The following is a 16,405-nucleotide window of genomic DNA, read 5'->3' as shown; positions in this document are numbered from 1 at the left end:
TCAAATCTTGAGACCAGATATTCTAATTGATACATCAAGTGAGGCTTATATATGATCTACTCATCCGATTTGCAGCACAAGGCTCGATAAGCTGATAAGGAGGTATCTTATCGGCTTATCGACGGAACTTTCACGCGGAAAACGTCGGTTAATTGAGGCCCGCACCCAATGTTCCGTGTCTTCCCCTCCAAAACATCCACACTCACCAGGCACTTTACGGCCTTTTCTATTGCTAATATCAGTCGTCTGATTTATCCATTTGACTCAAAGCGGCACGGCTGATCATGGATGCAAGGCCGTCCCGCCCAGACCGGCCGTATCAGCGCACATACAAGGCCTGCATTCCTTGTCGGCAACGCAAGGCTAAGTGCGATTTAGGTACCGGCCCAGATGGGTTACCGATCGGCCCACCCTGTGCTCGATGTCGCAGAGAAATGAGGGATTGCGTATTCCCTGAGAAGCGGGCCTGGGAGAGGTCCCGCAAGCGTGGTTCGTTGATCCTAGAACCCATAACACAGCTTTTAGCTCTCGCTCACCAGTTATGCAGGTCGATCAATAGACGCCGAAGATCAAATATCTCCAGGAACAGAGCAGATACTTCCTGAAGCGATCTCAGATGCATCCAGAAAAAGATTTGCACATTCAGATCAGTCACCCTCGCAGTATCCGGGTTCAAGTCCCTTTCAACCTGGCTGGCCTCCCAGTAATACACGTTCTGCATCCCTTCAACACAACCAGAGTCCTCGTATCGGTATCAGCCCAAGGACTACAGCGGACATCCTAAGCCATGGAAATCATGCATCGCCATATGCTAGCAAAGATCATCGGCACCTGTCCAATTCAAGTTTGACGAACTCCATGATGCGAACAGTCGTTGCGAGTGGAAATGATGCCTTGAATATTCTATTCGAGGCAGCCACAGCGCAAAACCAAGAGGATAATGCGCTGCATGAACCCAGCCCATCAGGTGGCGATAATTCGAAGAATGGATATTCGAGTATGAAGGAAAGACATACATCACGCAACTATGAAAGTCCAATACCTTTCGAGCCTGTTCCGCGTACCGCACATCCAGTAGACCTAGCTGAAACAAGGCAAAGTACTCTGGACATATGGGAAGCATGTCGCTTTGTCAGAATGGGATGGTTCACAGCTCGAGAGGCAGTGACCTTCATTGACCTGTAAGTCTATATGGTTATGCCTATCTTTCTGTCTGGCTCTGAAACAAACCCAAGCTCGTTTACTGACAAATAAACTTGCAGCTTCTTCAAAAACATGTCATGTTTATCTCCCATTCTCACTGACTTTTATTCCGATCATCAAAACCATTACTCTCTTATCACCCGCGAGCCAGTTCTTTGCTGTACAATCCTCATGATCTCTTCTCGCTATCATATTTTGCCAGGAGCTGGTGGCGAGTCGCGGAATTTTTTCATTCACCACCGACTCTGGCAACATTGTCAGCAGTTGACGATGCGACTAATCTTTGGACAAGAAAAGTCAACCAAGTCCAAGGTTAGAAGTCTCGGTACCGTTGAGGCATTGTTGTTGATGGCAGAGTGGCACCCCCGGTCATTGCACTTTCCACCCGAGACTGATGGCTGGGATGATGATTTGATTTCTACGCCACAGAAAGTCTCAGGTTCTAAAGATTCCAGTGACCGATCTGCGAATAGATGGTTAGAGGATATGATTGAACCATCAAGAAGGTCTGACCAGATGTCGTGGATGCTATTGGGCTGTGCGCTCTCTCTTGCACACGAATTAGGCATTTTTGAGACAGAGGAAAACGAGTCTACAGACGATGATGTACAATGGAGAGAGCAAATGGCTCTGAGGCGCCAGCGAGTCCAACGATTGCTATATGTCTATATCAACCAGCTGGCCTGGCGCATTGGGTGCATGTCACCCATTCCTCAATCGCTCAATCATGCCGTTTTAGGCGGACGTAAGCCTCGAGGCTTAAGTCAACCTGGAAGTACCTGGCTAGTTTTTATGGACTCCTGGATCGAACTGACAAAGTTGGCACAATCGGTAACGGATATGTTCTTTCCATCAGCTAAATTTGCACGCCAACAACTACACAGTGGTCGTTATGTTGGACTGCTCGACCATTTCCGACCTTTACTCAATCAGTGGAAAGACAAATATTTGCAGCCGCAGATGCTGGACAATTTCTTCTATAATGATCTTTTTATCGAATATCACTTTGTCCGTGTGTACACACATTCGGTTGGTATGCAAGCTGTTGTCGAGCGTGCCATCGCAGATGCTGACCCAAACTTCGATGATATGCGCCCGATGACTATTGATCCAACTGATTATGAGTACATTCAAGAGGTCATTGACGGCTGTTGTCAAATACTGCGCAAAGTTGTCCACCTTGCCGAGACAGGGGCATTGCGATTCTCACCAGTTCGCATTGTCCTGCGCATCACAAGTGCCTCGATCTTTCTAATGAAGGCTCTCAGTCTAGGAACTAGAGAAGCAACATTGAGAGAGTCTCTCGAAGTGCTTGAGAAAAGCATCAGTGCTCTCAAATCCAATGCACTGGATGATGTTCATCTCAGCACTCGCTACGCCACGCTTTTGGATATGCATGTCGCTCGTTTGCGCCATCATCTGTTGGCATCCTCTCGAGCAATCAAAACCAGTAGAGGTCCTCCTCGTCGGTCATCCATGGGCCCTCCTGGTTGGCCTGATGCAGGCGACCGCACCAATGAAATCAATACTCCGGTATCACAAGACCTACCATCCGACCTAGGCTTCATGCCATCCATAAATGACATGTCAGATGACTGGCTCTCTTTGCCTTTTGATCCCTCAATGGCACCATTCGGAATGAGTAATAGTGCCCAATTCCCCATGTGTGAAGGGGGTGCTTTAGATTTCATCTGGAATCTTCCAACTTGAATCTTACTTTTGTGGGTCAAGCCCGCTTACTTTATTTTATGCATTAATACATACGACGTTAACGAGATACCCCTTTGTGTTATACTTTGCTTGTCTGGGAATCACATAATATGTACATTGACACAGTACTATAATATGACTATTTTCGAGCCATTCAATGTTCAATTGTTGATCTTCAATGTTTCAAGTTTCTTGGGCACCTTTACCCATTTTAGGAGAGCGGGCCCGTGATTTTGTATAGTGGGTAGATTAGCCACGAGTCTTTCTCTTCAGGGCTCCACCTTTGGCTCTGTGCTGTGATTCCAGATCATTTATATCCTTGCCCCTAGTTTGGGCTCCACATGTATATCATCATGCGATAACCCCTCCAGGGCTGCCCAGGTGACTATTGGAGGCCATATAAGTTGAACTCGGAAAGGGGGCCGGAGTTATACTATTTACCCGGAGATGAGGTTGGTCTAAGAACTTAACCCACGACTCTAGATGTCGGAAGATCTCATCCTAAGAACACCGGAGTCATTCAGTTACGGACTCGGGTGTATCCATGGATTGATGGCACAAGGCTGCATAATCCGTGGATGTCTAACATCCGAAGACATAAAAATGGACACATAATAGGTAGCATAAATGAAGAAGTGCACTATGAATCGCATAATAAAATATGTTCTATGTATTAATTGGACAAAATTTGGGGGCTGATTCAGAGCTCCACTTTTGATAACTTTTAAGCACGTTAATTGGATATTATATGATCATTTTAGCAGCGCTGAATCATTTCTGTCTTATGTGGAGCTCTCTTATACGGCAAAACGAAGCCCCCCCAACCTTGGAAGGTCGCTAAGCACGTATAGAAATTGATTTTTTGGGCCCATTGTGTAGGTGGATCAATACTAGTAGACTCATATATAGCCTGTAAATATCCCTATTGATAATTTAGTTTTTTCTTATCCATCTAGTGATTTCGTCCCTTCTTTTTTCTTATATTGATTTTCACTAGTCTACTAGTACAAGCCCTTACTAGTAAACCTTCCCTCTACACTCGACGCCAGGGTATTACGACGTTTACACTAACTTCCTACTTGATATTTCCTATCGATATAATCAATAGTTCCAATTTCAACAAAGATGGGAGAAGAAGAACCCAATACAAGCTCGGCGAATTCCACTTTGGAGGAATTATCCTTCGAGAAGCAATCTAGTCTTGAAAAACAGCCTAGCAACTTGGATGAGCCTACCAAACAACCTACGAATCAACCACTATACCCAGAAACCGATCTCAGCCAGGGGATAATTGGCTGGGAGGGTCAAGATGATCCTGAAAACCCTCAAAATTTCCCTGACAGCAAAAAATGGATCTTACTGGGCTTGATCAGTGCTTTCACTTTAGTTTCACCACTTGCCTCTAGCATGTTCTCACCAGCTGTTGTTTACATGGGTGAACAATTTGGTGAGACTAATGAAATCATTCTGGCGCTCAGTGTTAGCATCTACCTTATTGGATACACAGTAAGTTGATGTCACCATGTCCTGGGAGATTTATCTTTTGCAGTATATTTGGAGAAACTATTTATCTAACAAGCTCGTCTCTATTAGTTCGGTCCTCTCTTTCTCGCCCCTCTCAGTGAAATTTATGGTCGTCGGGTCGTCTTAAGTGTCGCCAACTGGTTCTTCGTGGTTTGGCAGATTGGATGCGCCCTCTCGAAGAACATTGAAACTCTTATCGTCTGTCGTCTATTCGCTGGTATCGGAGGATCCGCATGTATCACCCTCGGTGCTGGTGTCGTTGCCGATCTCTTCCACGAGAGACTCGTGGAAAAGCGACTTCGATTTGGAGTATGGGTCCTTTGATTGGCCCCGTGGTCGGTCCAATTGCTGGCGGCTTCCTCGGTGAGGAGGTGAGCTGGCAATGGATTTTCTGGCTTCTGCTCATCGTTGGTGGTGCTATGCAGCTCGGCATTGAGGTATTCAACAAAGAGACATACGCTCCTGTTATCATTAAATGGAAGGTGGCCAAGATGGCAAAGGAGCTTGGTCGTACCGACTTGGAAAGTGTCTATGATGTTGGAAAGGAGAAACTATCGCCTGGCCAGGTTCTAAAGCGCAGCCTCTTGCGGCCGGCATTGTTACTTGTTAAGTCGCCTATTGTTGCTTTCCTTTGCATATACATGGTAAGACCAGTGGATCATGAATTATTGATATGGTAAAGTTGCTAATATTGGGATTAGTCTTTTGTTTACGGACTTTTGTACCTCTTTTTCACAACCATCTCCGATGTGTTCACCAGCACTTACGGATTCAGTGTTGGATTATCAGGACTTGCGTACCTGGGAATCGGACTGGGCTTTGCATGTGGTCTCTTCATCATGGCTATCACGAACGATAAGATCGTTAGCAAGATGACCGCTAATAATGGTGGCAAGTTTGAGCCTGAGATGCGTATGCCGACTATGATCATCTTTGCCTGCATCATCCCCATCAGTTTCTTCTGGTATGGCTGGACTGCTGATAAGCATGTGTTCTGGATTGTTCCAATCATTGGCATGTTCCCCTTCGGCGTTGGCATGATGGGTGTCTTCATTCCCATTCAGACATATGTCATTGATTGTTATCCCGCTTACGCCGCATCTGCCAATGCCGCTCTGACAGCGACTCGATCGCTTGTTGGTGCTCTGCTTCCCCTAGCTGGTACACCCATGTTCGACTCTCTTGGTTTGGGCTGGGGAAACTCGCTTCTTGGCTTCATTGCTCTCGTTTTCGTCCCAGTCCCTATCATCTTTGTCAAATATGGAAAGACGATTCGGGAGAAGTGGCCTATCAACCTGTAAGCCAGAGGCTGGAGTGAAATTGGAGGATCCGAGGCGCCGGGGCAATCATACGCCGTTGGCGAGTTAATTCAAAGGCAACTTCGAAGGTTGGAGTTGTTTCAAAATAGATTTAGATAGTATATAGATCATCTTTGCATGGGCGGCGAACGGTTGGCGGAGAACTTCCATATTTCAAGGTTCTTCATATAATTGTTAATAGAACTGCATCCGCATGTGTACATGTTCACGAGTTGTCAATGAAATTCATTTCAAGTTCAGGTTTTTGCTTCAATATGCCTTATCCATCGTGGACTCTGCAAGTCGAAGCTTGACGTTGAAGCCGGCGCTGCTGGGCACTCTCAACTGACGCATAATTTGGATGCTTATGGATGGCCTCACAGGTCAAAGGTAGGTAAAAGAACATACGCGGTAATATGGGCATAGATCTCATTTTGAATCACATTGTGAAAATGATCGAATCAACATCTACATCCGTCATCAAATCAGGAAATCGACTTATGAACTCTGTGGTAATACCCCACCCCTCTTCTCTCATAAACGTGTCGTAGAAAGCGGGTTTGATCCGTAGCTGGTTGTCATCTGTACGCTCCAGAAGCTTCACGCCCCAGGGCCATCTGATTTTTATACAGCAAGCAAACATTCCAAAAAAGGCCTCCCGATTCAAATCGTATATATGCCACTGCCGAATCATGTTTGACCGTACTTTGGGCCAGGGAATACCAGACAATGCAATTGGGTGTGGTATGGTCAGTTGATCTTCAGTGAGTCTCAAGAAAGAAGGGAGTCTCTCATAATTTGCTGGACTGGGTGCCACAATCCAACGCGAGAAATGATACACTATCCAGCCAATAGCCAGTCTCTCTGGGTCACGGATTGGACGACGCTCTAACGCAAGGTGGATCATGTTTGCCAGTATGTTCGTCTGGCTACCGTAGAGAATATCCAGCGGGGAAGATGGCGTGTCAGGACAGGCGTTGATCTTATCCGGGTAGGCGAACCAGGGACAAGACACTGTTTTCATATCCGAAAAATCATCCGAGTAAAGCGGAAGTTTATTCCAAGGAGATGTCTCAACCGAGCAAATATTGGAAGACGAGACATTTTTGATTATCGTCAGAGGTACAGAATCTTCTGGAACTGGCATTGGCTTTGGATTGCTGGACTTTCCGGAATCCATGCCTTGAGCCAGCCACGGATTCGGGACATTGGTCTCTTGGACTTTGTCATCCCAAGATGAAACCAAGCCCTTCAAAGCGGCTTGACGCGCTATTAAAGTTTCATTCTGTTTGCGAAGTCCTGCAATTATTTCAAGAAGGCGTTTAACACCTTTTTCATCGTGATGCTCCTCACAGTGAGCTACCTGTTGCTCAAGGCTGGCCGTATAGCGTAACTTCTTGTCGCGAAGATTTTGTTGGGCTCGGCGATCTCGTTGACGTTTTCTCTCCGTGGGGGACAAATCCACCATGATCGGCCCGATAAGGACAAGGGAGGAAGTACAAGGCGTGCATACAATAGATCATCAATTATCAAGACTCTTAGAAGAGCAGAGGATTCAAATGGATGTTGAAGTTGGTTCTCATTATTAATCATGATGGTCTCGGGATAATGAGTTAATCCGATCCAATTGAAGGGGTTCGATCCTCAAGATCCTCAACCTTTGAAGACACTTCTGAGTACATAAAGTTGTCCAAAATGACACTTAAATCACAACTTACATGATTTGACCTTCGGATACAATCTTGGACTTCAAATGTTCAATATCGCGTTTTCCCGGAATAAAAAGTGTCAAAATACAGGACTCACTTTATCATGGCCACTCAGCAAAGTTGATCACGGTCCAACTTGGACACAATCCCTACCACAATTCAACCATGAACTGACCTTTGATAACTATTAATGGCACTACTGGATCTAACCGAGCCAAGTTAACCCAATTTCTCCACCTTTCCCGGTATCATCATGCATTTAATCCGCACACGTGAGCGGCTCTTATCCGAATTCCTCCAGGATTCATGTCTGGTAAACCAATCAGCACTCGGTGCGACCATCTAAAATGGTAACTTTATCCAACAACCCGAGACCCGGCTCGGATTCTCACATCTGGACCGTGTACCCAGTGCCTGTATCGCAATCCAGCCTGCTGTCCACCAGCTGAGGCGGGGCGTCTGTGACCATTTGCCAATCCTATCGCATTGAATCATTATAGCATGCCTGCGGGGGAGGGGCACAAGAAGCTCTCCGCAAGAGGGGCAAGCTTTGGCTGAGGTGTCATCAATTAAGTATTGAAATAAAGCAAAGTCCCTGCTACTCCGCTGTTTTCGAGTACCAAACTTAATATTTTAATTCACGATGAACCCCACACAGCGTGTTGTCATAATCGGTGCCGGGATCGTTGGCACCAATGTTGCTGACGAGTTGGTATCACGGGGATGGACTGACATTACCGTTGTCGAACAGGGCCCTCTACATATGCCGGGTGGCTCGACTTCTCATGCACCGGGCCTTGTGTTCCAGACGAGTCCTTCCAAGACTATGACCAAGTTAGCAAGCTACACAATCCAGAAACTGCTCTCAATTGAAAAAGACGGTCAAAGTTGCTTCAATCAGGTTGGCGGCCTCGAGATAGCCACGACGCCGGCTCGAGTGGAGGAACTGAAGCGCAGACATGGCTTTGCTTCGTCATGGGGCATTGTGTCACGACTTCTTAATACTCAGGAATGTCTCGAGTTATATCCACATCTCGATCGAAATGTCGTACTAGGCGGATTCTATATTCCCAGTGACGGACTTGCCTTGGCTGCTCGCGCAACGCAGCTACTCATTGAACGAACCAGCAAAGCCGGAGTCCGCTATATCGGTGAGACACCTGTTACGGCAATCGAACAGACAGACTCGCGAGTGACAGGCGTAACTACCCCTGATGGAACGATTCCAGCCGATATCGTCATTTCTTGTGCTGGATTCTGGGGTGTAGAGCTGGGCGCGATGGTGGGCGTGTCTATTCCTTTGCTTCCACTGGCACATCAATATGCTAAGACTGCGGCTGTACCAAAACTTGCTGGTCGTGAAGTCAATAAACGGATAAATGGAATGAATGCAACATTGCCTATACTACGACACCAAGACCAGGATCTCTACTACCGTGAGCATGGCGAGCAATATGGAATCGGATACTATGGCCATCGCCCGATGCCTGTTGTCGCAGAGTCACTAGGTCTCACCCCCAAGCATGTCGATGAAAAGCACATGCCATCCCGTCTTGACTTTACGAAGGAGGACTTTGAACCGGCTTGGAAGGAGTCCCAGAAGCTTTTGCCTGCCCTCCGCGACACCGAAATTGCAGATGGCTTCAATGGAATCTTCTCGTTCACTCCAGATGGCGGACCCATCGTTGGACAAGCCCCAAATCTAGATGGTTTCTGGGTAGCTGAAGCGGTTTGGGTAACCCACTCTGCTGGTGTTGCTCGAGCTTTGGCTGAGGTTCTGACCACGGGTCGATCCCAGATCGATCTAAGCGAGTGCGAATTATCTCGATTCGAGGACGTACAACTTACTCGCGCTTACATCAACGAAACCTCCGCACAAAACTTTGTTGAGATCTATGACATTCTTCATCCCTCACAGCCTAAAGAATCTCCCCGCAATCTTCGTGTCAGCCCATTCCACTCTCGCCAAAAAGACCAAGGAGCTTTCTTCCTCGAACTTGCAGGCTGGGAGCGCCCATTCTGGTACGAGGAAAACCGGAAGTTGCTGAACTCTCTTCCATCAGAGTGGAAAGCCATTGAGAGAGATCCCTGGTCGTCCAGGTTTCATTCCCCCATTGTTGCATTTGAGGCCTGGAAGACCCGCAATGCTGTGGCCATGTACGATATGACGTCTTTTCATCGGTTTGAAGTCTCAGGTCCGGGTGCACTTGATCTGCTCCAACGTCTGACTACCGCTGATGTCAATACCAAGTCGGGCGTCATCGGCTATGGTCTTCTTCTCAACAACCACGGGGGTATCCGTAGTGATCTCTTTATTGCTCGGCTTGACAAAGACCTTTTCCAAGTTGGTGCCAACACAGCAACTGATTTTGCTTATATCTCCCGAGAAGCTCGCGGACAGGAACAATGGGTCCAAGTGCGAGATATCACTGGTAGCACCTGCTGCATCGGTCTCTGGGGTCCTCGCTCACGAGATGTGATAACCACTATCAGCCCGGATGATTTCTCCAACAAATCGTTTCCATATCTCGACGTCAGAAATATTACCGTCAACGGCATTCCAGTTACAGCTCTGCGCAAGTCATATGTTGGTGAGCTAGGCTGGGAGCTTCAAACAAGCGCCGAATACGGTGGACGGCTTTGGGATAGCATATGGAGCGCAGGCAAGAATCATGGTATCATTGCAGCCGGTCGAGGTGCATTCAACGCCTTGCGTCTGGAAAAGGGCTACCGTACCTACGGTGTGGATATGAACTCAGAGCACAATCCATATGAGGCAGGTGTCGCGAATGCTGTCCGTGCGAGCAAATGGGAGGATTACGTTGGCAAAGCGGCACTTGAACTCCTTGTGAAGCAGAAACCTACCCGTCTGCTACGTTGTCTCACTATTAATGATGGTCGTTCGATGGTTCTTGGTAAAGAGCCGGTATTTTATAACGAAAAAGCAGTCGGATATGTGACAACTGCTGCGTTTGGTTACACGGTTCGCAAACCAGTGGCTTATGCTTGGCTTCCTTCCACTGTCTCTCTGGGGCAGGTTGTTGAGATCGAATACTTTGGTCGTCGAATTCAAGCTACGGTCGCCAATGATCCACTCTATGATCCTGATTCAAGACGCCTGCTTGATGATAAGCCATTCATCGATCAAACATTGCAGAAGCAGCCGAAACCCCGCTTATAGAGTCGTGTGGTGTGAGATTTCAATATAGCATAATGATCTTTCCTCTTATTTCATGGTCTTCCATTGGTTCGTTGCTTACATATGCATGATAAACATCCCTATTAATATTTATAACTCCCTATTTATTCAACTTCAAATAAGCATAAAAAGTAGTAGAGAGTCAGAGCACTTGAGCATATCACCGACGCGATAGACTTGAGGCCTCATATTTCAGGCACTAAGCTCATCACCGCAACACAACGGGTGAACTCTTGCCTTTTCACCTTTACATCACCTGGGCAGTCTTTCACTGGACTTCTCTAAATCGAAACACTGCAGATTAATCCAGGTTCATAACAAACGACAAATCAAGGAAGAAATCCAGACATCTTATCAAAATCACAGCGATGGAGAACGCACGCGCCCTCTACCAGAATGACGTCGACTTCGAAGCCCTCGCGTTACAATCATCGGAGTTCGCCAAGCAGTAAGTGTGGAGAAAAGACTCAATCAAGAGCTAGAAAACTGAGGGAGTCAATGCTGATAGCAAACCAGCCTTAAATCGAACAAGCAGCTAGACTTCAATGATCCAGTCGCTGTGAGGTAGAAGAAAACCATGCAGCGTCTGTGTGCTACAGAGGCTAACTCGAGTTCAGACAGCTTACCATCAGTTTACTGCAACGTGACTTTGGCCTCAAAGTCAAACTACCAGAAGATCGACTTTGCCCTCCAGTGAGTACAGCTGTCATTTTTCCTTTCTAGTCAACATCACGGACTGACACGACCACAGGTACCCAATAGGTATGTTGCCAAAAGCGGAAAATCTCAGCCGGATGCCTGCTGACATTTCAGGTTAAATTACATTCTCTGGATTCAAGACTTGCTTGATTTATCGACTGGAAGTATTCGAAGAAGCTTCGACCCGAACAGAAAGGTATCAGGTCTAGACATGTATGCCATCTCGATAGCCCCTGCCATGACACATGCTAACAAGATCCATAGTGGCACCGGATGCTGTAGCATCTATCCTCTGCTAGGCTGCAAGACTCGAGACCAGTGGAAATTCTTTGCAACGGGTATGATATCCCCATTGGAGGCGGGCACATGTCACTAATTCACGCTAGATATCGACGAGAGCAATATCCAAACTGCGCAAGCTAATGTAGAATTGAACGGCCTGGAGTCGCGGATCAGTATTCTTCAGACCAGCCCTAGTGGCCCATTCTTCCCATTAAGCAGACTTGGAGCCGAAAGGTCAGTATCAATTCCCAAGTATAGAGAATCCTATGCTCACGCCGTGGCAGTCTTGATTTCACAATGTGCAACCCGCCATTTTACTCCTCCCACGAAGAGATGACCGCAACTGCTGAACTTAAATCGCATGCTCCCCACTCAGTAGGACTCCCTTGACATATCTCTAATTCGTAAACGTACTAAGCTTCTACAGACGTGCACTGGGGCTGATGTGGAGATGATCACGCCCGGTGGGGAAGCTGCTTTTGTGATACGGATGATTGATGAAAGTCTTCAACTACGTGCTAAGATACAGTGGTATACGTCTATGCTTGGCAAGTTGAGTAGTGTCACGACTCTCGTTGAAGCGCTCATGGAGCGAGACAACCATAACTATGCCGTGACCGAGTTTGTTCAAGGCAATAAGACGAAACGCTGGGCCATTGCTTGGTCTTGGGGGGACATGCGACCTTCTATGGTATGTTCACCTTTCATATACCATTTTCATACACCTCAACCGAATCTAATCCCAAGTTTGAAAGACCTCCGCGCGAGGAATTCCAGGTTTCCCAAAACATTTACTTCCATTCCCCGCTGATTACACACTCACTCTTTCATCCACAACCTATGATGCTGTGATGACTGCAATGAATGCTGATTTGGGATCGCTCCCGTGGTATTGGAATTGGGATCAATCACTAAGTGCTGGTGTCGGTTTTGCTTCTGGGAATGTCTGGTCTCGCCAGGCACGTCGCAAATTGAAGATTGCAGGGGAGCAAGGTTCGATGGCCAGCTTAACCAACATCCCCCCCGAGGTTGAGCTAGGAGTGCGAGTTCAATTAAAACTCACACATGTGCAAGGATCCTCAGGGAATACCGTGGAGGTCTTGATTAGCTGGATCAGAGGAACAGACAGTGTGTTATTTGAGAGTTTCTGTGGGATGTTGAAGAGAAAATTGGAGAGCAAGTAAATGGGGCTTCAGCTTGTGGATAGCCATCCTAATCAAACCCTTTATTACCAAGATCATCACGATTTACGTATTCTTTCTACTCTCTTTTCCTGGAAGTTCAGTTGTCGCCTCATACGGTGTGGGTCTTTCGGCATTTACTTTTGGATGCCGAGCAACCTCGGAATGACGCGCAGTTAAAACCGGCATCGGCACCTCTTCCCCTCTCCTTCACTTTCAACTCCCATACACAACATGTCGAAACTCTCCAGCAGCCTCAAGGCATTGATCAACTCTCCGGCTGCCCGGCCACACACGGTGCCAGCGCCCGCTAATATTGTTTCTGTATATTCCAAGATCCAGCAGACTGCCCAAGCGCAGCAGGTTTCACCCCCATCATGGATCGCCCTGTCGGTTAGTCCATGCCTTGATACAGAGAAAAAGAGAATTAGATATTAATCAAAATCTGTTTCAGACTGCAGCTACAATGACAATGAACTCACCTGAATCCCTTGCCGCTCTCTACCAATTAGCCTCCACTTCCCTCGATAAAGTCCAAGCTGCCGAGCTTATGCGCGAGGTTGGGTTGAAATGCATCAGTTTCAACGGAATTCCCCGATCGATCAACTGCCTGAATGCGTTTAAGGCTAGTCTACCAGAGAATGTCACCAATCAACTATCAACCACCCCGACCCGCCTCCCAACCCCAGCAAATATCACTGAGATCAGCGAACGGGGTCAAGCGCTATGGGACTCTATCTATCGACCCTTTGATAAGAAGCTATACAACAAGCTAGGGGACTCGCATCCAGATCTGCCTGTTCATATTCTACACAGCAATTATGGTGCCTTACTTTCTGGCACCGCTGTGGTCGGTCGCGTCTTGACCTCTATCGCCGCCGTTGCTTGTCTGCGTGCTCAAACTGGTGTCGGACCTCAGGTTGTGTCGCATATATTTGGTCTTCGAAAGGCTTTGGAAGATGGCAGTTGGGCCAGTGATGTTGAGAGTGAGCAAGGTATGCGCTGGTTGGCCAGTGATGAGGGTAATACTTGGATGTTGAACAGTGTGGATGCTATCGTGGAGGCCATTGGAGGGGGGAATGGCTCGAATTTTGCGCCTGGCAAAGCTAAGCTCTAAGCTTTCAGTTCTGTACAAATAGACCTGTCGACGTTGTGTACATCAATACATCTTGTGAATACGCCAATTTTACCGTGGGCATAATATCGTGCTCACTTTCAATACAAGTTCAATATTGGACCGGAAATGTGCAAGCTTGGAATTGATATTTACACGCTTCAAGTTACTACGAGATGATTTTACATCACAGACTATGAGAAGGGAAACAAGAACATCGTGAACACTAGCAGTACCCACCTGCAGCTGATGTTTTTGGTGGATCTCGGGATTTCGAATGGATCTTTGGAAATCCACCGCGAGTGCTGGTGAGGATCTAGACTCGGAACTGCCCTTTTTTAAGCAATATTGAAATCTCCAACCAGCTTCAACCTTTAGAGTGTGGTTACTTTGAACGATATGGGTACTCCATTCTCGTCCTGATCCCGATATGCTTGGAATGGCTTGACCAATACCGAAAGCCATGGGTATCTGCATGTAAGACCTGCATACGGGATTTCTCCGAATCCAATGCCGAAATACTGACCATTTACCTAATAGGACCCGTCACATATGGTGATTAGCGAATTAAACACACATTCACTGCACTAAATAAGTTCCAAACTTGCATTCAAGTTGAATTTAGGCTGGAGTCTCCCGTCTTTAGATTCTCCGCAGAATCAACGGGATCGGCCGTGGGTCGGGAGAGATAAGTAAAATTTTCGCCGAATATCGTACTTCGTAATGGAGTACAGACCGAATGGACCCGAGCCGAGAATGAGAAAAAAGTGGAACAACCTTGAAATCATCCTGTTGAGGCCCAACCAGGTTAGAATGATTATAGAGTGAAGGACTCGCACAGAAACATTTAAGTTCTCGTGAATATTCAAATTTGAAGTTGAAGCAACTTCAACATGGAACACGCTAGATCCACCAATGATTCCAATGTGGAAGCATGGCCTGAAAAACATCAAGATGACAAGGCCGTCGTGAACACAGCTACTGAAAAGGGATCGCAAGATGAATACCGTCCTACTAAAAGTCAAAGCAATATCACTTTGTTCAGTTGTGTATGTTTAACCATTCAACTTCCAAGTTTCCAGTTCGAATTAAAATACTAATCCTGTACAGTATATGGCCAATTTCAGTGATGGACTTCAAAACAATATCTCGAACCCTACAAATGTCATATTCAAGGGACTGCTTGGCTCTGAGGCATTCTCATCCGCGATGAAAACTCGCATCAGCAATTCTTTAATCGTCGGAGCCATTCTGGGAGTTCTGGTATTCGGATACACCTCTGATATGTACTCTAGAAAAAGTGGTCTTTTGGTCACTGCATCCTTCGTGGTGATTGGTACTCTGATGGCGACAGTCGCTCTCTCAGTTCATTCTTCTCAGAACATGTTATGGTATTTTGTCATTGCGCGTGGAATTTCTGGATTCGGAGTAGGAGGAGAGTATCCTCCAAGTGGAGCAGCTGGAATTGAAGAGTCTGAGGCTGTGAGTAATTATTGAAAGACGCTGGGATAGAGCCCCAGAACATTGGCTGACATCTGAATCTTTTAGTTGATGAGCAAATATCGTGGTCCGATGTTCGTCTCTTTCACTACTCTCATGGCTACCCTTGCAGGCCCAATTCTACAAATCATTTACTTGATTTGTCTTATTGCCAGTGATAATAACCTGACAATCACTTTTCATGCCATATACTCCATCGCGACAATCCTCCCATTGGGTATCGTGGCGCTTCGCTTCTTTATGACGGACTCGACATTATTCCACCAATCCAATCTGAAGAACAAGCGTCGCTCACCTCGACTCTATCTCTTGCTTGTTCGTCGTTATTGGTGGCCAATGCTCACAACCTCGCTGGCTTACTTCCTTTACGACTTCATCAACTTCCCTAATAGCATCATGTCGGGTTCTATCATCTCATCCCTTGTCAAGGATAGCAACATTCGTCACACAGCTATCTGGCAAGTCATCTTGTCTGTTCTACCAGTTCCCGGTGTTCTCATTGGTGCTTGGTTGACGAACTCAATTGGTCGACGAAAGACTGGTATGGTTGGATTCGCAGGCTGTGCTATTCTCGGATTCGTAATCGGAGGAACCTACTCCAAACTCTCCAAGAACATCGCTGCCTTTGTTGTTCTCTATGGATTGTTGCAGGCGTTCGGACACCTGGGTCCAGGCGCTACCATTGGATTGATTTCTTCTGAAAGTTTCCCCACCGCAGTCCGGGGTATGGGATTCGCTGTAGCAACTGCTTTTGGAAGAACGGGTGCCGCGGTCGGAACCCAGTGTTTCACGCCATTGGAAGATGCTTATGGAAATAGTTCGACGTTCTATCTCGCTGGTGCGGTTGCCATTGTTGGTATTCTCGCATACTGTCTGTTACCTGAGAGTAGCAAGCTTGATTTGGCTGAGGAGGATAGACTTTTGGAGGAGTATCTCGCTGAGAATGGATACAAAATCGAGGAATAGAGCTTCCCCTTGATACTATG

General features: G+C 46.8%; 7 protein-coding genes across 7 annotated transcripts; 6 read left to right on the top strand and 1 right to left on the bottom strand.

Moving 5' to 3' along the window:
- Nucleotides 1-284: 284 nt before the first annotated feature.
- On the top strand, nucleotides 285-2,913 carry N7483_009336 (uncharacterized protein; the record flags this gene model as incomplete). Its single annotated transcript, XM_057092763.1, has 3 exons — nucleotides 285-489; nucleotides 548-1,181; nucleotides 1,263-2,913. 3 exons carry the CDS (start codon nucleotides 285-287, stop codon nucleotides 2,911-2,913), a joined length of 2,490 nt encoding a protein of 829 aa, XP_056943937.1.
- Nucleotides 2,914-4,038: 1,125 nt separating this feature from the next.
- N7483_009335 (MFS transporter) lies at nucleotides 4,039-5,738 on the top strand (the record flags this gene model as incomplete). Its single annotated transcript, XM_057092762.1, has 4 exons — nucleotides 4,039-4,419; nucleotides 4,507-4,746; nucleotides 4,806-5,081; nucleotides 5,139-5,738. The coding sequence occupies 4 exons, from the start codon at nucleotides 4,039-4,041 to the stop codon at nucleotides 5,736-5,738; spliced, it is 1,497 nt and encodes a 498-aa protein (XP_056943936.1).
- Nucleotides 5,739-6,174: 436 nt separating this feature from the next.
- Nucleotides 6,175-7,203, bottom strand: N7483_009334 (bZIP transcription factor; the record flags this gene model as incomplete). The annotated part of the gene is made up of 1 exon (XM_057092761.1): nucleotides 6,175-7,203. One exon carries the CDS (start codon nucleotides 7,201-7,203, stop codon nucleotides 6,175-6,177), a length of 1,029 nt encoding a protein of 342 aa, XP_056943935.1.
- An 884-nt stretch (nucleotides 7,204-8,087) lies between these two features.
- On the top strand, nucleotides 8,088-10,625 carry N7483_009333 (GcvT family protein; the record flags this gene model as incomplete). The annotated part of the gene is made up of 1 exon (XM_057092760.1): nucleotides 8,088-10,625. One exon carries the CDS (start codon nucleotides 8,088-8,090, stop codon nucleotides 10,623-10,625), a length of 2,538 nt encoding a protein of 845 aa, XP_056943934.1.
- Nucleotides 10,626-11,011: 386 nt separating this feature from the next.
- Nucleotides 11,012-12,808, top strand: N7483_009332 (DUF890 domain protein; the record flags this gene model as incomplete). The annotated part of the gene is made up of 10 exons (XM_057092759.1): nucleotides 11,012-11,091; nucleotides 11,160-11,207; nucleotides 11,261-11,336; nucleotides 11,395-11,405; nucleotides 11,457-11,555; nucleotides 11,607-11,680; nucleotides 11,729-11,858; nucleotides 11,909-11,999; nucleotides 12,052-12,315; nucleotides 12,380-12,808. 10 exons carry the CDS (start codon nucleotides 11,012-11,014, stop codon nucleotides 12,806-12,808), a joined length of 1,302 nt encoding a protein of 433 aa, XP_056943933.1.
- Nucleotides 12,809-13,039: 231 nt separating this feature from the next.
- N7483_009331 (uncharacterized protein) lies at nucleotides 13,040-13,922 on the top strand (the record flags this gene model as incomplete). Its single annotated transcript, XM_057092758.1, has 2 exons — nucleotides 13,040-13,198; nucleotides 13,260-13,922. The coding sequence occupies 2 exons, from the start codon at nucleotides 13,040-13,042 to the stop codon at nucleotides 13,920-13,922; spliced, it is 822 nt and encodes a 273-aa protein (XP_056943932.1).
- Nucleotides 13,923-14,812: 890 nt separating this feature from the next.
- Nucleotides 14,813-16,385, top strand: N7483_009330 (uncharacterized protein; the record flags this gene model as incomplete). The annotated part of the gene is made up of 3 exons (XM_057092757.1): nucleotides 14,813-14,968; nucleotides 15,030-15,401; nucleotides 15,468-16,385. 3 exons carry the CDS (start codon nucleotides 14,813-14,815, stop codon nucleotides 16,383-16,385), a joined length of 1,446 nt encoding a protein of 481 aa, XP_056943931.1.
- Between the last annotated feature and the right edge of the window lie 20 nt (nucleotides 16,386-16,405).

The sequence above is a fragment of the Penicillium malachiteum genome, assembly GCF_028827825.1.
Source record: "Penicillium malachiteum strain IBT 17515 chromosome Unknown utg000004l:1.0-4883003.0:1.0-4884900.0, whole genome shotgun sequence".
NCBI lineage: Eukaryota > Fungi > Ascomycota > Eurotiomycetes > Eurotiales > Aspergillaceae > Penicillium > Penicillium malachiteum.
The sequence above is the reverse complement of the archived record's forward strand: the minus strand, read 5'-3'. Positions and strand labels throughout refer to the sequence as shown.